Consider the following 21702-nt stretch of genomic DNA (forward strand, 5'->3'; position numbering starts at 1 on the left):
CAGAAATAAAGTAAATCTGGTCAGTAATAAGTGTGTCACGGAGTCACCAGATCCGCTCGCTCCGCTCACTCGTTCCCTCTCCCCGGAAGTCTGATTCACCGCTCCTGCACATCATCACCGGCTCACACTATAAAGAGACACTTCCCTAGTGATGGCGAAATGAGGCTTCCTGAACCACTGAGACCTCGCAGCCCATTGCTTCACTCAAAGGGTCATCACTCGAAGCTTCATTCAGCATTGCTCACTAGTGACACCTAGCGACTGTGCAAAGAAACAGCAGACAAATAAATCAATACTGAACCAATGACCTGAGCAGACATTTGTCCATTGCCTGGGTATAAAATAAAATATGTTTCTTTCTCTGTCTGAATTTACTTGTGCAGAGACAACTGTCACACACACAGTTAATTAATTATTCATAAATTGTTTGGATAGTGACAGTATGAACAACAAAAGTGAGACTGTGTTGAGTGCAGTGCTTATGGTGGAGGGAGTGTAATAAAGCAAACTGCAACAGAAAAGTGTGGGGTGGGAAAGGTTAAGAATTGTTTCTGGGTTGTTTAGTGCATTGAACTGTTACTAGTTTTAGTGCAGTGTTGTGCTTATGGGACTGGGGATATAGAGGAGCAAACTGCAACACTGCAGGTTGGGGTGGGTTAAGGAAGGATTACAAATGATTTTTATTGAGGAACAGAATTGTTTAAAGTGTGTTGGGGTTTAGACGATTCCTCTTCTCGGACAAAACCTCTCCAGCTTTGGAAAAGATCCTTTCTCATGGAACAGAGGATGCAGGAGAACATAAAAACGCCAGTGCCAGCTGATATAAATGAGGATACTGATGCTTATGTTGAGCCCAATATACTAGTGGATCCTCAGATCTTGTGAGATTCACTTCTGATAAATATCGGTCCACTTCTACAGTAGCATCTGCTGTTGCACTTGAGCTCCTTCTACTGTGATCAAACGTGCTATCCAGCAGAGGCCAAAGGTCACCTAATAATAAAGATACAAAGTAAAAATCCATTAACAATGGTTCACAGTACTAATCACTAATGTGAACATTCACACAAAGACAAATACTACTTACTGTTGTGTGAAGATTGACCTGCTTCTGAAGAGGCTGGCAGCTGAGCTGGGGGGGTGTGTGGAAGCAGAATGGAGACCAGAACTTCTGATTACAGAAGCGCATTCAGATTTTAATCTTGATACCGCTTCTTGCAGTTTCCCTTGACTTAAGAATCCCAGTGTTTTGAATCTGGGATCCAATAACGTGGGTATGGTCATCACACTTATTGATTCTAAATGTACTGCATGTTCCCTGACCCTCCGCACAAGGCTGTCACCCAGCTGATGTTAACTTTGAATTGAGGCCTTCTAGCTTGCTCGTTACAGCGTGATTAAGCATCTTCATCAGAGGTATCACTTTGGAGGCAGACACCCTTTTCTCTCCCGAAAGCTCTACTGTATCCTGGCGGAAAGGGGCAAGAACATCTAAAGCATCCTGGACTGCCTCATACTCCAGGGCTGTAGGAGGGGTGACGTCAGTCTTTAGAGAGGTCAGGGCTGCCCCCACTGGCTCTCTCAGCTGACAGAGACAGTTCCACCTTTTGACCACAAGATGTCGTTAGTGTGCAATGTGTTGAAAAGTTTTGAGTAATGAAACATTTTATGATACAGTTGAGGGGGAAAGCACCAGTGCTTCACAGCTTCATTTCCCCATCACTACTAAGGGGCAACAATAAATACAGAATATGGAGTGAAAGTAGCAACAACGATTACCTTCTTTGAAGTCTCAAACGGAAAACAAAGCCAGTAGCCAAACAACTGCTCTTCCGGTCTTAAAGGGATAGTTCACTTTGAAATTAAATTTTGGTATGTTTTAGCTTACCTCAAGGGCATCCAAGATGTAGGTGTCTTATTTTCCGCAGTAGTTTCAATTTTGACATTTTTTAGGTCAAACCGTTCTTGTCTGTCAGTCCTATAATGCAGGTCTGTGGTCACCACCTCAAAGAGCATGCACAGAGTCCAAATTAAAACAATTCCCCATCGTCCAAATTAAACAATTCCCCATCGTAAGTACACACTGATGGCCTAAGACATGAAACGAGCGGTTTGTGTGAGAAAACGAACAGTATTTATAGAGTTTTTACCTCTTATAACACAGCCACGTCCAAGTGATCTGAGGGTGCGGGCGCTTCCTGCTGTGTGACGTGTACGCAGACTGGTGCATAGATATATACACTAGATGTCGCATTAAAGACATTCGTTCCAATGAACTGCCGTAGCCAAGGCGACATCTAGTGTATACGGGTCGACCTCGACGAGCCCGTTAATTAAAAAAAAAAATAAAAGCTCACGGCCAATGTGAATAAAGGTGATGGTACACAGAGCAACTTTTTGAGCAATGTTGCTGGGCAATGTTGCCATCAACGGGCAACCAGATGAGACACAGGGCCCACAACCGATCTAAATTATCCAGATAGAAATGTATTGCCCATTTTCAATGGGAAAGTGCCCAAGCAACAATCGCTCGGCAAGATTGCCCAGCAACATTGCTCAAAAAGCTGCCCTGTGTATCATCACCTTAAGAGTAGACTAACGTTATGTTAACTTATTTGTGCTGATATTAGATAGGTCAGCGGCTGCTGTCTGGCTCTTGTGTAACGGTCGCTGCGCGTGCTCGTGTGTTGTGTGTGTGTGTGAGTGAATCACAGTTAGTTGAAGTTTAGCTACTTTCGCAAACAACAAGTGACGTCGTTGACCGTTGAGTACTCTTCTGTGCATGCGGGTCACTTCTGGGTCATTTCACATTTCAAGACATGCACACTCTAATGTAAATTGTGATAATGTAATGTAAATGTGTTTGGCTCGATCTCATGGTGCAAATGACCCTATAGGTTGATTTTACTCCGAACCATCCCTTTAAGCTCTGAACCATGAATTTGTGACTATTACTATTACTGAGATAACAGAAATAAAATACAATGTTCTGTAAAGCGGTTTTGAAAAGTTGTGTATTGTGCAAAGTGCTATACAAATAAAAGTGACTCAAACTTTTAAAAAAAGGTCTCACCAATGACAACTTCCTTTACGACCAGGCGTTGGGCACCAATCTTCCCATTGACTTCTCTCCAATTCATAACGTGCCACAGCAGTTGTAAAAGTGCCTTTCAGCACTCTCCACACGGTGTTATTCAAGTCAAACCCACCAACCAAACCCAGATAGATCTGATAGGAAAAAAAAAAACATTGTGTAAGTGGTTGAAATATGCATTTAAATAGACCACCCTAAAATGAAAGTGCTTTTATATTTAAAAATGAACTATAAACTATTACTTACTGAATCTTTATCTTAGGTTTTTAATATGGAAATTATTGTCATTGCCCCACCCATACCGCACATTAGGGCTGGGTGGTATGACAGAATACCATAGCATGGTATATAATCTCTATTGTTAGAAGTATTATCAGAGTAATTATAAAAATTTCCTGCCTCTTCCAAGCTTTATAATGGCAGTGAATGGGCGTTCAATTAATTGATAGTTAACAGAAATACAGCAATTCATTGTTTGTTCATGTTAGTTCACAGTGCATACTAAAGTTAACAAGTACAATTTTTGATTTGAATAGTAAATGTTGAAATTAACATTAACACATTAATATATGCTGTAGAAGTGCAGTTCATTATTAGTTCATGTTAACAAGGTATTTTAATCAGGTATTGTATCGAAAGTCATAATTTTGGTATTGTGACTTGACACTAATAGCCTAACGTTACAACTTTAATTTTAAAGAGGGAAAAGTCATGGGAAAAAGTCTTGGTTGAATATCATTTCGGAGTTAACTAAAAAGATGCATACAATAATGCACACGCATTAATGTGTTTATTCTTGGCATTTTTATATTATTATGATTAGTTGAATGATTGTGAACACAAATTAGGATTTAGGTTTTTTGACAAACAGTAACACCGACATTGGACCACGTCGCCTTAATTCACAAATAGGCTACAAACTATACTATTTTATATGTGTACGACAGTGTGCTGCTGATTTATAAACAAAAACATCTTAATTTAAAACGGCAAACCAGCGACCTGCTATAGCCTACATTAAACTTTATTGTAAGTTATAGGAGGAAAATATTAGCTAGTTCAACCCCTTCCTCGATGAAACGAATAACTAAACGCATAATAACATGCAATATTGACACATAATGCTGCATATTTCAATTATATGACTTTAAAATGCAAAAACATCACTTACCTGAATGTACACAGTCGTGAGGGAAGCGGAGTAAATGGCATCAGCTGCCCAGCGTCGCAGTCAAACTCGCGCCGTAGTCTCTCCACCAATAGGAGGGAAGATGCAGAGCAACCTGAGGTGTGGAACGGCGGATGTTTGCCACACTTGATTTCAGGATTCCTGTGTTTTTCCACGTATAAGCCAAATGTTTACCACAAGTCGGTGTTTCTCACTGTGTGCCATAGCTCAACCACATATGGTTCTCATGTGTTCGTTGTTATCTGGGCCATATACCTCAAAATCAGTTGTGAACCAAGAGAGCATTTCCCGCAGATTTTAAAGTTATGGCAAAACAAATATGGCTACAATTTGGCCCATATCTGTTCAGCCATGCCACATCTAGGCCATATGTGCCAGATAATACCCACATGTGGCCCAAACGTAATTGCTATCTGGCAACCCACCGAACGAATATTCAAACATTCGAATATTCAGGTCCAGCCCTAGTCCTGGACTCGGTCTTGACTTGGACTTGAACCTTTTTGGACTCGGTCTTGTCTTGGTCTCGAACCTCTTTGGTCTTGGACTTGTCTTGGACTCGACAAAGGTGGTCTTGACTACAGCCCTAACTTAAAGCAACACTTCACTGTGGCATTGTGTCACTAAACAGCAACTCTAGCAGAATTTCAACACTCATTTGATGAGGACAGAGGAAGTGAATAACCACAGGAGGATATGATGATGTTTAAAGGAAGAGCTGTAACTATATATAATGAAGAGAAAGACTGACAGAAACACAAAATGGCTGATAAGTGTGATCTGTGTCTGCTGGGACTGATCATTCTCTCTTCACTTCTCACAGGTAAAGAAATCTGTATTTTCTCTAAAGACATTTGCTTTACTGTTTTCCACCCCCTCTTTCTACCTCAATGACCATTTGTAGTTCCTAAAGGCACAGAGGGGCTGATAGTGATCACTGTAGGCCAAGATGTGTGTACTTCAGGGGTCGATGAATTGTCACACATTTAGTACCGTGGGGGAAGTTGTAATTATCTGATTGGTCAGTTTGAACGTCTCACATTTGGGTTTTAGTCACATGGTCAGGAAAGGATAAAAGAAGATTGTAACTGTTGCTCTGTCTCTTTTATTCTCTGGGTCCCTTCCTTGGGGTTCTCTCTCTTTACTTCCTCTTTTCTTTGTATTTTCTCTCTCTCTCTCTGGTAACATTTTACATATATGCTGGGTACAATTAATGGTATTATCATCTCATCTATTTTGTAACTATTTTAAGTATAACTATAACCATGTTGTCATAAATTTCAATTACAAATAATGTGCTAACTAGTTTTGATTTGGTTGACTTGCTATGTAATATAATAGTGCTATCTATTGCAATACAATATTGTCACTCTCTAAGCAACGCTCTCCCACATATTAATCTATTGTAACTGCGCTTATTTCCGTCGTTGGTATAAGTGGTGTAACGGTCACTTTGTGCTTTTATTTTAAAGGCACAATATGTAACTTTTTTGCTTTAAAATTAGCAAAAATCACTATATCTATGTTATATATTTTTTTTAGTTGTGTACTTACATTATCCCGACTGTTTCCAACAACTTTCAAACCAGGAGAAATTTTAATTTAATTTTTAGACACGGCACGTTTCTTTATTTCCGTTTTGTCGCAGTCAATGGCGTCATATCCGCGTTGTCCCTGGTTTCCGCTCGTACTGCCATGGTAACCAGAGCTATGAACCAGAGCCCTCTGATAGTAACCAAGACGACAGATGTGGACCACTGTGGAGTTCGCAATGTCTATTTGCACGCTGTTGTTGTTTTGTTCAAACATTATGGACCATGGCAAGCAGACTTTGGTTAAAAAAGGAGAACTAAAACGAGAATCAATATCAGCGCTGTGTTTTCGAGATGCCGAGAGCTCCCATAGACAGTATATAAACGAGAGCTCCACGTCCAAGACTTCGACCGCTCCTACATGTACTTTATTAAACAGGTGAGCACATTTACATAAAACTAATCAATGTTTTATAGTTCAACAATGATAAAATGTCAGAATATGATCTGTATGTTATTCTAATGTTGATCTAGTTTACTGCTAGTCTCATACAGACAAACTAACACATACATTTCAACACATTCAAATGCAGTTTAGTGGGCTAGTGTAATGTTAGACCAGGTGAAACAGCGCTGCGTTACCTCACAAGTTTAATTTGTCTAATAAACTGACCTGTGAGTAGTAATTCTGCGTGTAGTTCGGTAGAATGAAATGTCCATATTCCTTTATATCCGCGGGACTCGCGTCGCGTTTGGAGCTGATAGCTGTCTCTTAGCAATCCCGAACTGCTTCATATCACAGTCATGATAAAAGCATCTATGTATTCAGTCAACCATAAACATTATTAGATCAGTCGACTTGACGTTGACGACAACATCCATAATTCTTAGCATGTGTTGCGTCATCAAACTACGCCTTTGTTATTGTAAAGAGGTTAGCGACCCCTAGTGGAGAAAAAATCACATACTGTACGTTTAATATTATACACTTAAAGTATAAATTGAAATGATATACAGGTTACAACAGTTAAGTCACACGGGGGTAAAATGCGCATTTGACTTAATTCTCTTTTATACCACTCAATGGCACAAATTCAGCTCAGCACTTTTTTTTCATAAACGCTTTTGATGATGGACTTGGAAATTTGGCTGATCATTGACTTGACTTTTTTTCTACCATCTTGCTGACAATGTTTCTTTAGTCATTCGGCAGTCTTGCAGGAAATCCTCCCTTACAACATTTAGTGGAATTAGTCTGGAAAGAGTTCATTTGAACATGCTCAGTTTATTCTTGCACACATTCACGTTGTGATCTCAGAGTTGTGTATTGATACACACAGATCATACTGTATTATTCCTGATACTGGACATAGTGTCACTCAAACATCTGATGATGAAGAATGATCTTCATATTAAGAGTGTGTCAGTGATTTGAACAGCTCTCTGATAAAGACTATTCTGCCCTCATAAAAGAGTTCCCCTTCTTCAACTAGGCAGACAGAAAACTCCTTCCACAAGAAAGTTGAACTGAAGCATGGATTTATTAAGGTATAACTGGACATAATATACACAAATAATAATCCAGATGCATGAAACATCGTACTGAAAAGTCTCTCTTAATATCAATTTTATCCTAAAATTACTGGAACTAAATCCAGACAAAAGATGAAAAACAAGCTTCTAGCAAACACATTAATACTTACAGACAAAGCTTCTATAAATGATTGCAAAGATGATGAAGAGATTGAGCTGCTTTAACCGTGTGACAGCCATAGACAGTAAAAGAAATGGACACAGCGACCCCATTGGATTCAACGGAGACAAAGTGAAGCCAATTAGAAACTCTTACTTCCTGGGGGTCGAGCGTACTGCGCAGACTCAAACTGAGCTTGACGACGTAGATGTGACGTGAGCAAACCGTCTGTCTTCTAGTAGCTGTGCCAAGATCAATCTGAATCATTCCCTTCCGAGACTTGCAGAGACGGAGAGTGTGAGTAGGAGCTGTCCATGAGCTAGAAGCAGGAGAAACTTTTAGTAGGTGTTCTGATTCATTACTTTGTCATTTTGCCTCCACGTCCCCCCGATTGCCCGCGCGCTTCTCCTCCTGTCCATACGGTAATCTCTCTACTGTGCGACAGAGAGTCGCGTGGCTATGACGCAATCGTTAGCCTATTTTTACAAAAATTGCTTCTACGGGGCCATAACGTAAGCTACAAGGTAATGAAGCCTTTTATACATTTTCGTGTTTCTTTAGAAATAAATAATGGACAAATGGAGTCTTCAAACGCCTCAGATGTGAAGTTATTCGCTGTCAAAGTGACGCCAAAATGAATGGGAGTCAATGGGATGCTAACAGCAGGTGATGGTCTGTTAGCCAATGGCGGCGCCCGGGGGTACCTTCAAAATAATATAAATCCATGCCCCCCTGGACAGCATCAACTGAGTAAAACAAGATGGCTGCAATTAAGGTCAGAGGTTACTCTTTCTGACAACATCAAAAACATACATGGACTAGCACCACCTCAGCAACCAAAGTTGAGCAACATCTCAACTTTGCGTTACAGTGGCAGTGGGTGGAATAGACAAGAAATGTGCAGTTTTCTACCATCTTGCTGACAATGTTTCTTTAGTCATTCGTCAGTCTTGCAGGAAATCCACCCTCACAACATTTAGTGGAATTAGTCTGGAAAGAGTTCATTTGAACATGCTCAGTTTATTCTTGCACACATTCATGTTGTGATCTCAGAGTTGTGTATTGATACACACAGATCATACTGTATTATTCCTGATACTGGACATAGTGTCACTCAAACATCTGATGATGAAGAATTATCTTCATATTAAGAGTGTGTCAGTGATCTGAACAGCTCTCTGATAGAGTTAAGGTATAACTGGACATAATATACACTAATAATAATCCAGATGCACGAAACATCGTACTGAAAAGTCTCTCTTAATATCAATTTTATCCTAAAATTACTGGAACTAAATCCAGACAAAAGATGAAAAACAAGCTTCTAGCAAACACATTAATACTTACAGACAAAGCTTCTATAAATGATTGCAAAGATGATGAAGAGATTGAGCTGCTTTAACCGTGTGACAGCATCAACTGAGTAAAACAAGATGGCTGCAATTAAGGTCAGAGGTTACTCTCTCTGACAGCATCAAAAACATACATGGACTAGCACCACCTAGTGGCTCTAAAATTAAACTACACTAAGAACAGTACAAAGACTAATAGTTTATTCTGGAGAGTGTGTTGTTTGCTTTAAGTGAGGGTAATGCTGTTTGTGGAGTTGTGTAATCCTCCTCTGCTGAGATCTTCAGAGACTTAATGTCTTTTATCTTCAGTTGATTTAATCTAATGCTGAGTTCACACTGCACGATTTTAGCCCCGATTTTGTTACTGTCAAAATTTGGCATTTTCTTTACAGCAAATTTTTAGAGTGTGCACTGTAACATATGGCCTTATTTTAACAGTAACATGTTGTTTTCCATTAAAAAAGCAATATAACATAGAAACAAATGCATTCTGGGAGATATTTGTCTTTTTCTAGAAAGTAGTCTACAGTAATATACTGTGAATTAACAACGCTTCAAAGTCGACACTCAGAGGCTGTGTTCAAACACACACCCTACTCCCTCATTCACTATTCCCTACATTAGTTCACTAATATAGTTCACTTGACTGAGTGGATAAAAACAAGTGAGTTAATTCAGACACTGATGAACATACATGTATATTAATATTGTATTAATATATGTACAGTATATTAAGTAGTATATATACTACTTGCTGATAGGCTAACGCTGCTGTCAATCACCTAATCCTGTTACATAGGCATAGCTTATCTCTCAGCATGAGAAAACGTTTATTTTTTTGTTTATTCCGTTATTTTCTCTCTGCACTAAACTAAATATTTACATAGCCTAAATAAAAACACAAGGGCACATATTTTGAACAGTTAGGTCTTTAATCTATTTTATTAATGTTATTAATTTAGTTGCTAAAATGCTGCCTAACAAGAGATACTTTTTTATTGTTGTTTATTTAAACTGATTTGAACATCTCCGTTTATTGTGCACGCATTAAATATTTGTCTCATTTCAGTCGGCTCCACTGTGGTGATATTTACCGCGGCTCTCTTTAGTTGGGGCTCAGCACTGTCAGCAGTGTTTTCTGTTGCAGAGAGAATGCTGTCGCTCCAGTGCTTTCTTTGTTTTAAGTTTGGCCTCCAGTAGCTCTGTAGTGAACTTTCACACTTATGTCCACTCAAAGACATAATTTCCCTCGACTCGAGACCAGCATCGGACAATCTCTGCACCATGGTGCCGCGAAGGCAGTGATTTGTGTAAACCTTGGAGGTGCTGCTGCTGCTTTACAAATAGTACAATTAATTTTAACAAGTAGACTATTTTTTTTTTCTAGCGGAAGGAATGCTTTTATTGATTTAACTTCATGAAAGTTGCACTAATACATTTTTTTTTTACTGTAATATTGTGTGGTAACCGTTTTATAAAAGCAATAAGGTACTCGAGGCAAGTGTTGTATCGTGAAAGTAGAAAGCTTCGCGTCGTGCCTAACAACGCCCTCAGCCATTACTTATTCACGATACAGCACAGCCTCTCCTGCCTTATTGCTTACTTCTATGTTTATGTTGATACATGTGGTTGCTAAGGGTGTTGCTAAGGGCGCAGTGATAAATAGAACCGTTGGGTGAAGCGGTCATAGCCGTGTTTTATTGTGCATAAAGCACAGCTATTGACCAATCAGAATCAAGGAATAAACCGTTTTATAAGTTTTCATTTATTAACATATAACATAATGATCACTGAGATATACTGTGTTTCAGGAACCAGTGGAGTGTATGATGATCATGTGTTCATCAGTTCTGGTGAAAATGTGCGTCTGTCCTGTAATAATGCTCTTTCTGACTGCAAATCTAAAACTACATGGACCTACTATAACAGATTCAGACATTCAGCAGCATTTGAACTGATTACTAAAGGGATAAAGAAGAAAGACACAGAGAGACATGAGAGACTGAGTCTGGAGTCTGACTGCTCTCTGAACATCAAGAACGTCACAGAAGAAGATTATGGATCTTACACCTGCAGACAAGATGTGAATGACAAACAACAAGGACCTGATGTAAATGTTTATCTGTATGTTCTTCATGGTAAGTTTATGATTATGTGGTCAATTTAAAAAAGGCAGATTCTCCTTTTAAACTCAGATGATGATTGAAAGTCTGTGATTTGTGTCTTGTGTTCAGTTTCAGTGTCTCCATCATCTTCATCTTCATCTTCATCATCATCATCTTCTTCATCCTCACAGACTGAGATCAGTCCAGGTCGCTCTGTGACTCTCTCCTGTCAGTTGTATTCAGATACTAGATACTCCTGTGATGATTGGGTCAGTTCTGAGGGAGTTGAGCTGTTGTGGGTGAATCAGGCTGGTGTTGATCTGAAGACAGACTCCAGATATCAGATATTATCATCATCATCAGATCAAGATCGCTGTATCATCATCACTCTGACTACAACACTCCTGAATGAAGATAACAACAGAGAGTGGAGATGTCAGCTTACTTACAGATATCAACTCAAGATCTCAGTCAGATACACTGTCAAGTATTCAGGTGAGAAAACAGTGTTAGAAGAGCCTCATAATGTCAGTAACACTAAGGTCTATCAGTATCACTGAACCAGAACAAACTGAGGGAACAAAAGCTTCTTTGACTCTCACAGAAGAGTAACTCAAAGCATTGCTTCAAACTAATGAACTGCAGTGAAGTAACAGTCCAACACGTGATGCTGGAAATAATAAAGGAATTGAAACTTGACAGCAAAAATATTAACTTTTTATGTAATGTGATGATCAAAGTTAAAATATGATGGTCATATTGTACAGTATTAATGATCTGAACTAACATTCATCTTCACAGCTCAAGCTGATTCAACGACAGCAGTGAATCCAGTCCACATCACACACTCTCAGGATCCCTCAACTATAAACACACACGTTTCTAAAGGTACATCATCACTGTCTTTCTCACATCAGTGCTTTTCAGTGCATAATGCTAGAGTTATCTTCAGTGTTAACTCATCAAAATATGACTGTCATATTCTACAGTATGATTGTCACATTGTTTGATTGTCACATTCGAGTTGTTGTTTTAGTTTCATTTCATGGACTTTTATGGTGTGTCCCGATTAGCGTACTTATGCATATTCTAGGACATGTTTAGTATAAACAGTGAGAGTAGTGTGTTCATATAACACTCCGGTTCTTTCACTCCGTCACTGATTATGGCCCCCTGGAAACATTTCCGTTGTGTCTTTGCAGTTTGCAGTTCGTTTCCCTATTTGCTCGTGCTGTGAATATTTGCAGTTGTTTTCTGAATATGTAGTTGTTGTGGCGTTTGTATGTGTTTTCTGAATATGTAGTTGTTGTGGCGGCATTTGCATGTGTTTTCTGAATTTGGAGGTGTTTTCTGAATATGTAGTTGTTGTGGCGTTTGTTTGTGTTGTGACCCTTCTCAGCCACCGTAGTATACAATATTTTATGTGCATCCCCAAAAACTATCCATAGGCTTTTCACTCAAAGTCTGATGACTAATTATTAGACAGTGTACGATTGCAAAAAAAAAGTTAACAGTTTGACAAAAGCACAATGTTGTGTTTTATTGCGAGTGTACACAAATATAAGTAAACGCTTTGCAGTTTGAATGATGTCCTGTACTATGAACTAAATGACAGAGTATGTTTTAATGTTTCCACTGTTCGATCGCGCCCATGCCTCTCTCTCACACACACCCACACCCACACCCCCACACACACACACACACACGCAACATATTTCAGCATTGCAATCTTGACATCGCACTCGCAGCCTGTTCATTATAGCCACAGAGCTAAGACGGGACAGATTAGGTGACCGTTAAGAACCCGCGTATCTAACAGTAGTTCCACATTACATTCATTCATTTGCACGTGAGTGTTATTTATTTTTATACCGTGTAAATTCATGCACCAACCGTGACGCCCGTACCGTTTCAGTTCAATATGAATACATGTACCGTTTCCCCCCTAGTCTGTGCAGTGCCAGTTCAAGTCGAACAAGCCTGTTAGTACTCTCTGCTTGCCTGCTGCGTCACGTGGTTAGGTTGCGGAGCGTTCAAAAACAGATATTTAGTAAACAGAATACAAGTTATTTCGAGTAATTTACCTCAAGTCCGAGTCAAGTCTCAAGTCATGAATATAAAGTCAAAGTCAAGTCAAGTCTTTTATAAATATTTGTCAAGCAAGTCTCAAGTCCTAAAATTTGTGACTTAAGTCCGACTCAAGTCAAGTCATGTGACTCGAGTCCCCCACTTCTGCATTATAGTACAGCCACTTCCCTTATAAGGTCAAACTTTGGACTTATCCTAGTCCTTCATTAACATAGGCTTGCGGAAGCACATATTCAAAATACCTATTTTATGCCGCACACACACAAAAGCTTTATTTGTTTTTCTATCACAGCCCTTTTGACCTTTCTCTAGTTTCAGACATTTTCTATGTCTGAGGCAAATGATGTTCACCGTTACCCTTTAAAAATACATGTGGCCCTAACAACCTAAACATGTTGCGACCACACACACACACACACACACACACACACACACACACACACACACACACACATAACACCTCTAACAATGACCCTTAAGTTTGCAGGTCAAGCTCAAATTATGCTTTAAGTAATTTGAGCTTGTCCTGCAAATTCAACACATCCGCTTTTGAGCCATCTATTTCATTTTCAACCATAAAACTGTTCTCAACGTGGATTATTTTCTTATTTAATCGTCCGACTCGTCTGATAATTGTTATTAACTGCTGTGCACGATGAATCAGTCCGTTCTTAGGGAGTTGAGTGTTAGTGGAAGATCTTCTCCAGCGTCTTTCTCTCCTTCTTCTCCGTCTCGAGAGCTCTCCTTACGTTGTCCCTCCGGAGGTGTTCAACTATAAGATCGTCCATAAAAATCTCAACCTTGTTTGTTACATTAACATTTCTTATTTCTGGGTCATCTCCATCCGTTACATTCAAAGCATGCAGATAGTGTTTAATATATACCATTTCTGGAGATTTATCAGAAGAATTCATAATCATTTGTTCTCCAGTTCCAACATTTCTGCCTCACATTTGGGTCCTCAGTGATTATAAGACTCTGCCTTTATACTAATAAACAGCTGATATCCCAGTAATATGCATGTTAATAAGCAACTAGTTAATAGTGAGAATTAGATCCTAAACTAAAGTGTTACCGTTTTTAAATCATACACTCATTGGGAGCTGAGCCCCGCTAAAATGAAAATCCTGTGTGAAGCTCCAGTATTATGTGATGATGATGTTGTGTATATGTGGCATTATGTGTTGAACTGAACTAACAGACGTGATCCACAGATCCAGGAGAAACTGAAGTCAGTGTGAATGCTGTATCATTATACAGAGGTACGACACGTTCATTTATACTGACAGCTTTATAACATTAAACTATCAGTCAGTCTGCAAAAGCTTCATCAATAACTGCTGATAGTTGAATAGCCTTGACTTCAGTCATGTACAGTTTCTCTTCTTCCTCTTATGTTTCCTGCAGTGATTGTGATTATTGTTGAGATCGCAGTGTTTGCTGCTCCTACTGTGATTCTTCTTCAGATCATCTGTGCAAGAAGAGCTGGTGAGTTTTGAGCCGCACACAATCTGATGATTCACACTCATCTGATCTGGAACAATCTGCAATCATGATAAAAACACATACGAGAGGTCAGTCAATGCTTTTATTTTGCAGGGAGGAAGGACTCGAAGCACCCAGAGGAAATAGAGATGCCGACAATATTACAATAAAATACTGATGAGTTTAGAGCAAATCTACAGCAATATTTAAAATAGCAAAAACTTACAGAGGATTGTTCATTGTTTTATTTTCTTCTTCTCAGAAAACAGAGAAAAACTCTGATCACAATGAAGAAATAGTGACACCAAGTTTAGATGAAATTTTCTTGTGCTTCATATGTAAACTGCTTTAAATATAATATTAAATACAGTAATGGACAGACTCAGACTGTATAATCTCTCTCTGTTCTGTGTGATGGAGCTGATTTGGTGAATCTTGTATCTTGTCTGTTCATTCCTGTTTTTAGCATCTTTTTTTAAAATTTCGAATGATTAATGCTAATTTTCTTAAGCCGAGCTGACGTGACATGGGGGCGTGGCAGCATCGACGATTCCATTTTATGATTCGATAATCGAGATTGAGCATTAATTTCGATCGACACCCTTAAAAAGAAGCGTTTCAGTCGTTTCTTGAAAGTGGCTTAAGTCTCTGCAGTTTGAGAAAATGGGTTTGTTACTGAAATGCTACTCCTGAAATGCATATATCTTCTACAGTCGGACACTAGAAGACTGAAACCAGTGTCATCTTGACCTGCTAGATACACTGTTCACAGCAAAGTCTTTGACTGTCATCCCGAGTCCTCCAGTCGGGAATGTGGAAAATAGGCATTCTTCATGTTTAACAGCTGTTTGCAAAAACACAGTCTGTGTCAAATCAGAATCATTTGTTTTTCATAGTGCCTGATTTGTTAACTTTCACAATCCGTTTTTTTTGGTTCATGTTTAATGCTCTGTTCACTTTGTGTTGTCTTATAATGATATACAGGCTGTGCTGATGAATAATGGTCCAAGCCATTAGAAAAATCAGCTTTAGGAAACGCAAAAGAGGAATCAATTTCGGTGTTCGAGCGCTATCTGAAACCCGCCTTTCTAACTCTCTCTCTCTGCATGTGCGTGCTTCGGGTGCGAGTCCCGATCTTCGCCTCTTCTTCTGCGTTTATAATTGCTTGAATATGTAAATTGGCAAGACAAAACATGTCCAAATTGTAAACTTTTACTCAGTGATGGTTAAATTCAGCAGTTAATCCGCGAATCACATGCGTGGCGAACCGTGGGCCAGCTGGTCCGTACGGATCACGGATCAACTGCGATCCTTTGCACCCCTAATATATAGGCATTTCATCACCCCAAATTACATAGTAAAAATCTGAGCCTGTCCAAAGAGGTGTAGTGCTCTCTGCAATTGGGTCGGGTCATGTTCACATCTTAAACGAACCGTCACAGAGTTTGTTTGGATCCGGACCCAGACCACCTCTTCAGCTGAGTCTCGGTACTGTTGTTCGGTCCGCACCCGAGTGCGATTGCTGTATTCACACCTGCCCAAAAGATCCGCACCAAGGGGCGAAACGAACTTGAGTTCAATTCAATTGAACCAAACAAGACAGGTGTGAATACACCCTTAATGGTATTAAGAAGAGGATCTATGACCTCTGGAAGCATCTCTTTCAATAGGTCAACAGGTCTGCCCCAAAAACATTTCCAATTGTCAATGAATTCTAGATTATTTTGCGGACACCACTTAGACAGCCAGCCATTGAGTGAGGACAATCTACTAAGTGTCTCATCACTCCTGCGAACAGGAAGGGGGCCAGAGCAAATTACAATGCCTGACATCGTACTTGCGAGTTCACACACCTCTATAACATTAATTTTAATTTGATGGCTGGTGTCTCTATTTTCACGTTCCGTGTAATAGAATCGCCAATAACTAGGGCACTTTCAGCATGATTCTCAGTGGGTGTTTCACTGAGTGAGGAGAACCTGTTTAATGTTGTGATCGGAAGGGAAGAGCGGTGTTTTGTCCCGCGACTACAGCGCCTCACGGTCACCCAGTTGCCCTGCAGCACGGGCTCTACTACAGCCAGAACCAAATAATGTAAAGAGTTCACTAAGCTAGTCGCATCCAAAGCAGTATCTAAAGCTCTTGCACTCTTAAGGCCCTTTCACACTGGACGCGATTTTTACGCACGAATAATTCGCGCGATGGTTTTATTTTTTGATCAGCTGTTTGTGTAATGAGTGCTTTCACACCGAACGCGAATGTGCTGCGGCGAAAAAACGATTTTTTTTTTTTTTCGTTTCGATGTCGATTTTTTTTTCCTTTTGCGGCGACAGAAAAGACTTCAGCCAATCATATACTACAAGGACAATGATTGTGTGGCGTAGCATTGCCAACCAACTCGGTTATCACGACTGTGAGTATGTTGTGTGATAGTTTTAGTTGTTGTATAGTCCTGTGCTGTGTAGGCTAGCAGGCTAAACTACATTTGGGATAGAAAGCTAATCATCAAAGACAGAGATAGAGACCGTGTTTACGCGGCTCATGTGATGGGTTTTGACGCGAACTATTCGCACACGAACTATTCGCTTTTTCGTTACGCATCCAGTGTGAAAGGGCCTTTACTATCCTCGATTAAAGCTTGGATGTGTGTCTCTAGTTCTGAAATCTTCTCCGTCAGCCTGACTATCTCCCTGCATTTATCACATGTGAAGCTTTCTTTGCTGACAGAGAAGTCTATACTGTACATGTAGCAGGCAGTGCAAGTGACAATAACAGGAGAAGACATGACTCACTGTCTTTGTTTCACCACAGTCGCTTTAAAAAAAATCATATTTCAAGGCGCTCAAATGAAGAAAAAACAAGGATCATGGAGCTGAACGGAGCTGGTTAGCTGGATGCGATATAAGTCATGCCTTTTGTTTTGTCTGTTTGCTATTTCAAAGCCCTGTCAGGGAAGCGTTGTGGGCAACGACACAGAGGGTAAATGAGATGATGCAGTTTAACTTGATCCGATCATCGAGATCCAAACAATGGCTTGTGTAGATGATATAGTTATACAATGGACATGTCTCTTTTCAAATACAATATCCTGTCCTGTTGTATTTTTATACCGCTGTAACCAGTGGTTAAAGTGGGATTTGGCTCAAATTTTGTGTAGGTGCAACAGGGAAAAATAACTTACCGTGGGACAACATATTGAGTGGTACATATCGTGGTATAGCAATACTTTTTGGGACAAGAGTGTCACTGCACACTGTAAGAGTGTTGTGTAGAAGTATCACAATACTTATTTACTTGATATTTTAATGGTATTATTTTGGTCCATCTACATCTACACTGATATGATGACGATACTATGTTAAAATAGCTGACCACCACAATATGTAACACAACCTTGTTTTCACAATGTAAATTTAAACCAAAAAAATAGTCCAAAACTGACTGAAATGTGAGGTAGTTAGGGGGGTTCGGGGGTAGTACATGCTCCCCCGAGAAAATTTGGATTTCTCTGACACAATTATGTGCAATTTATGGCTTTTGAGGGCCAATTTTTTTTTTTTTTTTTTTTTTAAACCTTGTCATTAGATTATTTGTCAATACCTGCTTGGTCCTCATCTTCATCTTTCTTTTTCTCTGTCTCCTTATTCTGCCCTAATTCTTCCCCTTCTAAAGCTGAACTTTGACTGATAGTCTTTTCATTTTCGTCTGTGTCAGTGAAGAAAGTAAACAGGCTCAACTGATATTTATGTTTTATGAATCATTTTCTTAGACAAGTTAATTTACTCAAGGTTACCAGGAAAGCTATAGCCTAAGTCAGTATTGCCAATAGGAACTTTCTACAAGCTTTGGAATTTGAAAAAGTCTGTTTTTAAATGTTAAAAGTAATTTTAAATAAGACAAATTATAGTCTACGTTTAACGCAGTTGGTGTAATTGGCAGACGTTCCCTTAGGCATCATGCGCTGTGGAAACGCGTCAAAGCATTCTCAGGTATAAATATAATAATCCCTGCTGCAAGAGTGAACTGGGAGAAAAGTGATGCACTGATTAGAGGTAAATGGAAGAATGGCTTACCAATTTTACCTGGTGGGTTGAATTGGAAGAAAGGGGGTCTTAAGTATTTGGGAGTGCATCTTGAAGAAGTATCTGTGCAACAGAAAAACTGGGATGGGATTATAGAAAAAATGGAAGGCAGACTAAAGAAATGGAGATGAATTCATTCCCAGCTGTCTTTTAGAGGGAGAGTACTAATATTGAACAATTTAATAGCCTCAACTATGTGGCATAAGCTCTCTTGTGTTGAACCTCCCACCGGACTATTAGCAAGGCTGCAAAGGATATTGGTGGACTTCTTCTGGGACAGGTTGCACTGGGTCCCTCAAAGTGTGCTCTTCTTGCCATTGGAGGAGGGAAGACAAGGGTTGGTGTCTCTATCAAGCAGGTATGCAACATTACGATTACAGTTCATCCAGAAGTTTCTAACAGGCTCAGTGGATGTGGTATGGAGAGAAGTTGCAAAAAACATTCTTCATAGAGTGGATGGACTTGGACTTGATTCTGCTTTGTTCCTCACGGATACCAAAAAGCTACATTTGAGTGGACTATCTTCTTTTTATCTTGGTTTGTTCAAAGTTTGGGGATCTTTCATCATTAAAAGACCAGAGAATGTAAACTCTCTGTTCTGGTTGTTGGAGGAGCCTCTAGTTAAGGGGGCCCGTTTGGACATAACAGATCAAGTGCCGAATCTTTCTCAGAGACTGTGTGACACCCAGACGGTAAAGATGGGTCATATAATTAAAGTGGCCGGATCTGAATTAAAAGACGTTACGGCTGTGGCATCGTTATTAGGACAAAAATCTATGCGACAAACCTCAACAATCATGGAGTTATGGAGAAAGAAACTGACAGCAGAGGAGTTGTTACTTCTTGAAAGATATAAGGAAGGACTTTTGCTTCCTGATATGAGAGACCCTTTTCCCAAACACTGGATTACACCAGATTTAAAGGAGATGTCTGGTATTTTGTTAAATTTGAATGGACTTCAGGACTTACTATTAGATGAAATAAGTGGAAAAGTGATGTATAAATGTTTTGTTAAAATATTGTACAAGTCAACACTGTGTGAGAAAATGGATAATGTCTGGAGAGAGAAATTTGATGTGGGAAATGAAGTTAAACCACATTGGAGGGCCTTATATAAACCACCATTAATGAAAAAATCAGGAGATCTACAATGTAGAATCCTGAAGGGGGCTGTTGCTGTGAATGCTTTTGTCTCGATCATTAACCCAAATGTCAATGAAGGTTGTGGTTTTTGTGGGCTCAGAGAAACAATTTATCATTGTTTTCTGGAATGTAACAGGCTGAAACCACTTTTTGATTTACTAGGGAAATTGTTTTTGGGTTTTAAGGAAAGTTTCACACCAAAGGTTTTCATCTATGGGGCAGGATACAACCGCAAGCAGAGATTCAAATGGCAGTTGATAAACTTTATAGTTGGCCAAGCAAAAATGGCAATATATATTTCAAGGAAAAACATGATTCAAAATATGCATTGTCAGGAGAGAGTACTGTTGTTTAAGGCATTCATTAGATCTCAGTTGAGTTTAAGTATTATAAGGAGATGCAAGATTTGGGAACCTTTATATTACAGTGGTGTTTCAATGAGGTTTGTTGTGCTGTGTTTGAGGGGGATTTAACTTTGAGCTTTTTGCTGTGTTGATTGTTTTTGTGATGATGCAATGATGGGTCTTTGTCACTGACTTAATAAAAGTGTGGGCTAAAAAAAAAAAAAAACTCTCTCTCTCTCTCTCTCTCTCTCTCTCATCACTTGCTGTTGTCTCTCTCTCATCACTTGCTGTTGTCTTTCTCTCTCATCACTTGCTGTTGTCTCTCTCTCTCTCATCACTTGCTGTTGTCTCTCTCTCATCACTTGCTGTTGTCTCTCTCTCTCTCATCACTTGCTGTTGTCTCTCTCTCTCATCACTTGCTGTTGTCTCTCTCTCTCTCTCATCACTTGCTGTTGTCTCTCTCTCTCTCTCATCACTTGCTGTTGTCTCTCTCTCATCACTTGCTGTTGTCTCTCTCTCATCACTTGCTGTTGTCTCTGTAGGAGAGTGTTTGCTTTTTTTCATAAATTTTAGGCACGAATGCAACAAATTGGTGAATAAATCCAATTTCCAATACAAAATCTAAAAGACCACATATATTTTTGGAAATTCAAGAGTCATTCAACACAACTCAATATTTTTTATGCCTAATATTTGAATATGTTTGCCATCTTCTTGACCCACACTCCTAACTAGCAGATGGCGGTAAAGCAGCTAAAAGTTGAATGCCAACCGCCATAAACAAGCAAGAAGAAGAACAAGCGCTGCAGAGACTCTGGTGGAGTTTCCTGTACAGTTTTGGTACCCCTAAGTTGCTGTAGAGGTGCATGGCAGGTAATTAATATTAAGTCCAAATTGTTAGCATTGCTTCGTTTGATATTTTAAATGGACCATGTGTCGCTGGAATCTAATTTAATCAGTTCTATTTCATAACTGTTTCATAACTCGATTTCATTTGTCTGATCAATGAACACTTACAAACTCTTCCAAGTGTATTATTGGTAATCCGCACATTGCTTGTACTGCATAGATCGCATCTTTAGTTTATTCATAAAAGTTCGTTTAATTTATTTCTACGTATGCTTTCATGGATTGCCGAACTATAGCCTATGTCTTTGAAGGCATGTTTAACGTAGTCTCTATAATCGCGTCGCATGGCTTAACCATATTATTGTCCTCGTCTGTTCACCATCAGAGCCTTTTGAGAATATACTGTGAAACTAAGAAATTACGCGAATTAAACAACTTGAAATACGAACTAATCTAGTCCTCATTGAGACAAATTGTGTTTTGGTTTCGGTTTCGTTTTTACACTTGTTTGTGAATCGGAGACTGATCTCGAGGCGATCTTGTGTATTTGAGGGTCATGGAACTTAATCTAGAAGTATGACTTTTTTATATGACAACGTTGAGTTAAAGATTCAATTTACAACAGTTGCATGATCATTTAATAATTAAATATAATTTCATAATAATAAATGCCACTGTAATGTATTGATGACAGGAGTGTTTACCTATAATGAAGATGGTGATGCAATAGCGCCTCACAGTGTTCA

The 21702-nt window shown here is 39.3% G+C and overlaps 3 protein-coding genes across 3 annotated transcripts in view; all 3 read left to right on the forward strand.

Annotated features, from left to right (window-relative positions):
- The window catches only part of LOC311077892 (uncharacterized protein), a 432016-nt gene that overhangs the window by 198412 nt on the left and 211902 nt on the right, over positions 1-21702 (forward strand). The window lies entirely within an intron of this gene.
- Positions 1-21702, forward strand: part of LOC311077845 (uncharacterized protein) — a 372280-nt gene that overhangs the window by 19301 nt on the left and 331277 nt on the right. The gene's annotated exons all lie outside the window — the stretch shown is intronic.
- LOC311078150 (uncharacterized protein) lies at positions 4769-14919 on the forward strand. Its single transcript, XM_084106838.1, has 7 exons — positions 4769-5106; positions 10672-10998; positions 11095-11460; positions 11767-11853; positions 14268-14315; positions 14461-14541; positions 14653-14919. Exons 1-7 carry the CDS (start codon positions 5046-5048, stop codon positions 14706-14708), a joined length of 1026 nt encoding a protein of 341 aa, XP_083962964.1. The 5' UTR covers positions 4769-5045; the 3' UTR covers positions 14709-14919.

The sequence above is a fragment of the Abramis brama genome, assembly GCF_963993115.1.
Source record: "Abramis brama genome assembly, chromosome: 1".
NCBI classification, from domain to species: Eukaryota; Metazoa; Chordata; class Actinopteri; order Cypriniformes; family Leuciscidae; genus Abramis; species Abramis brama.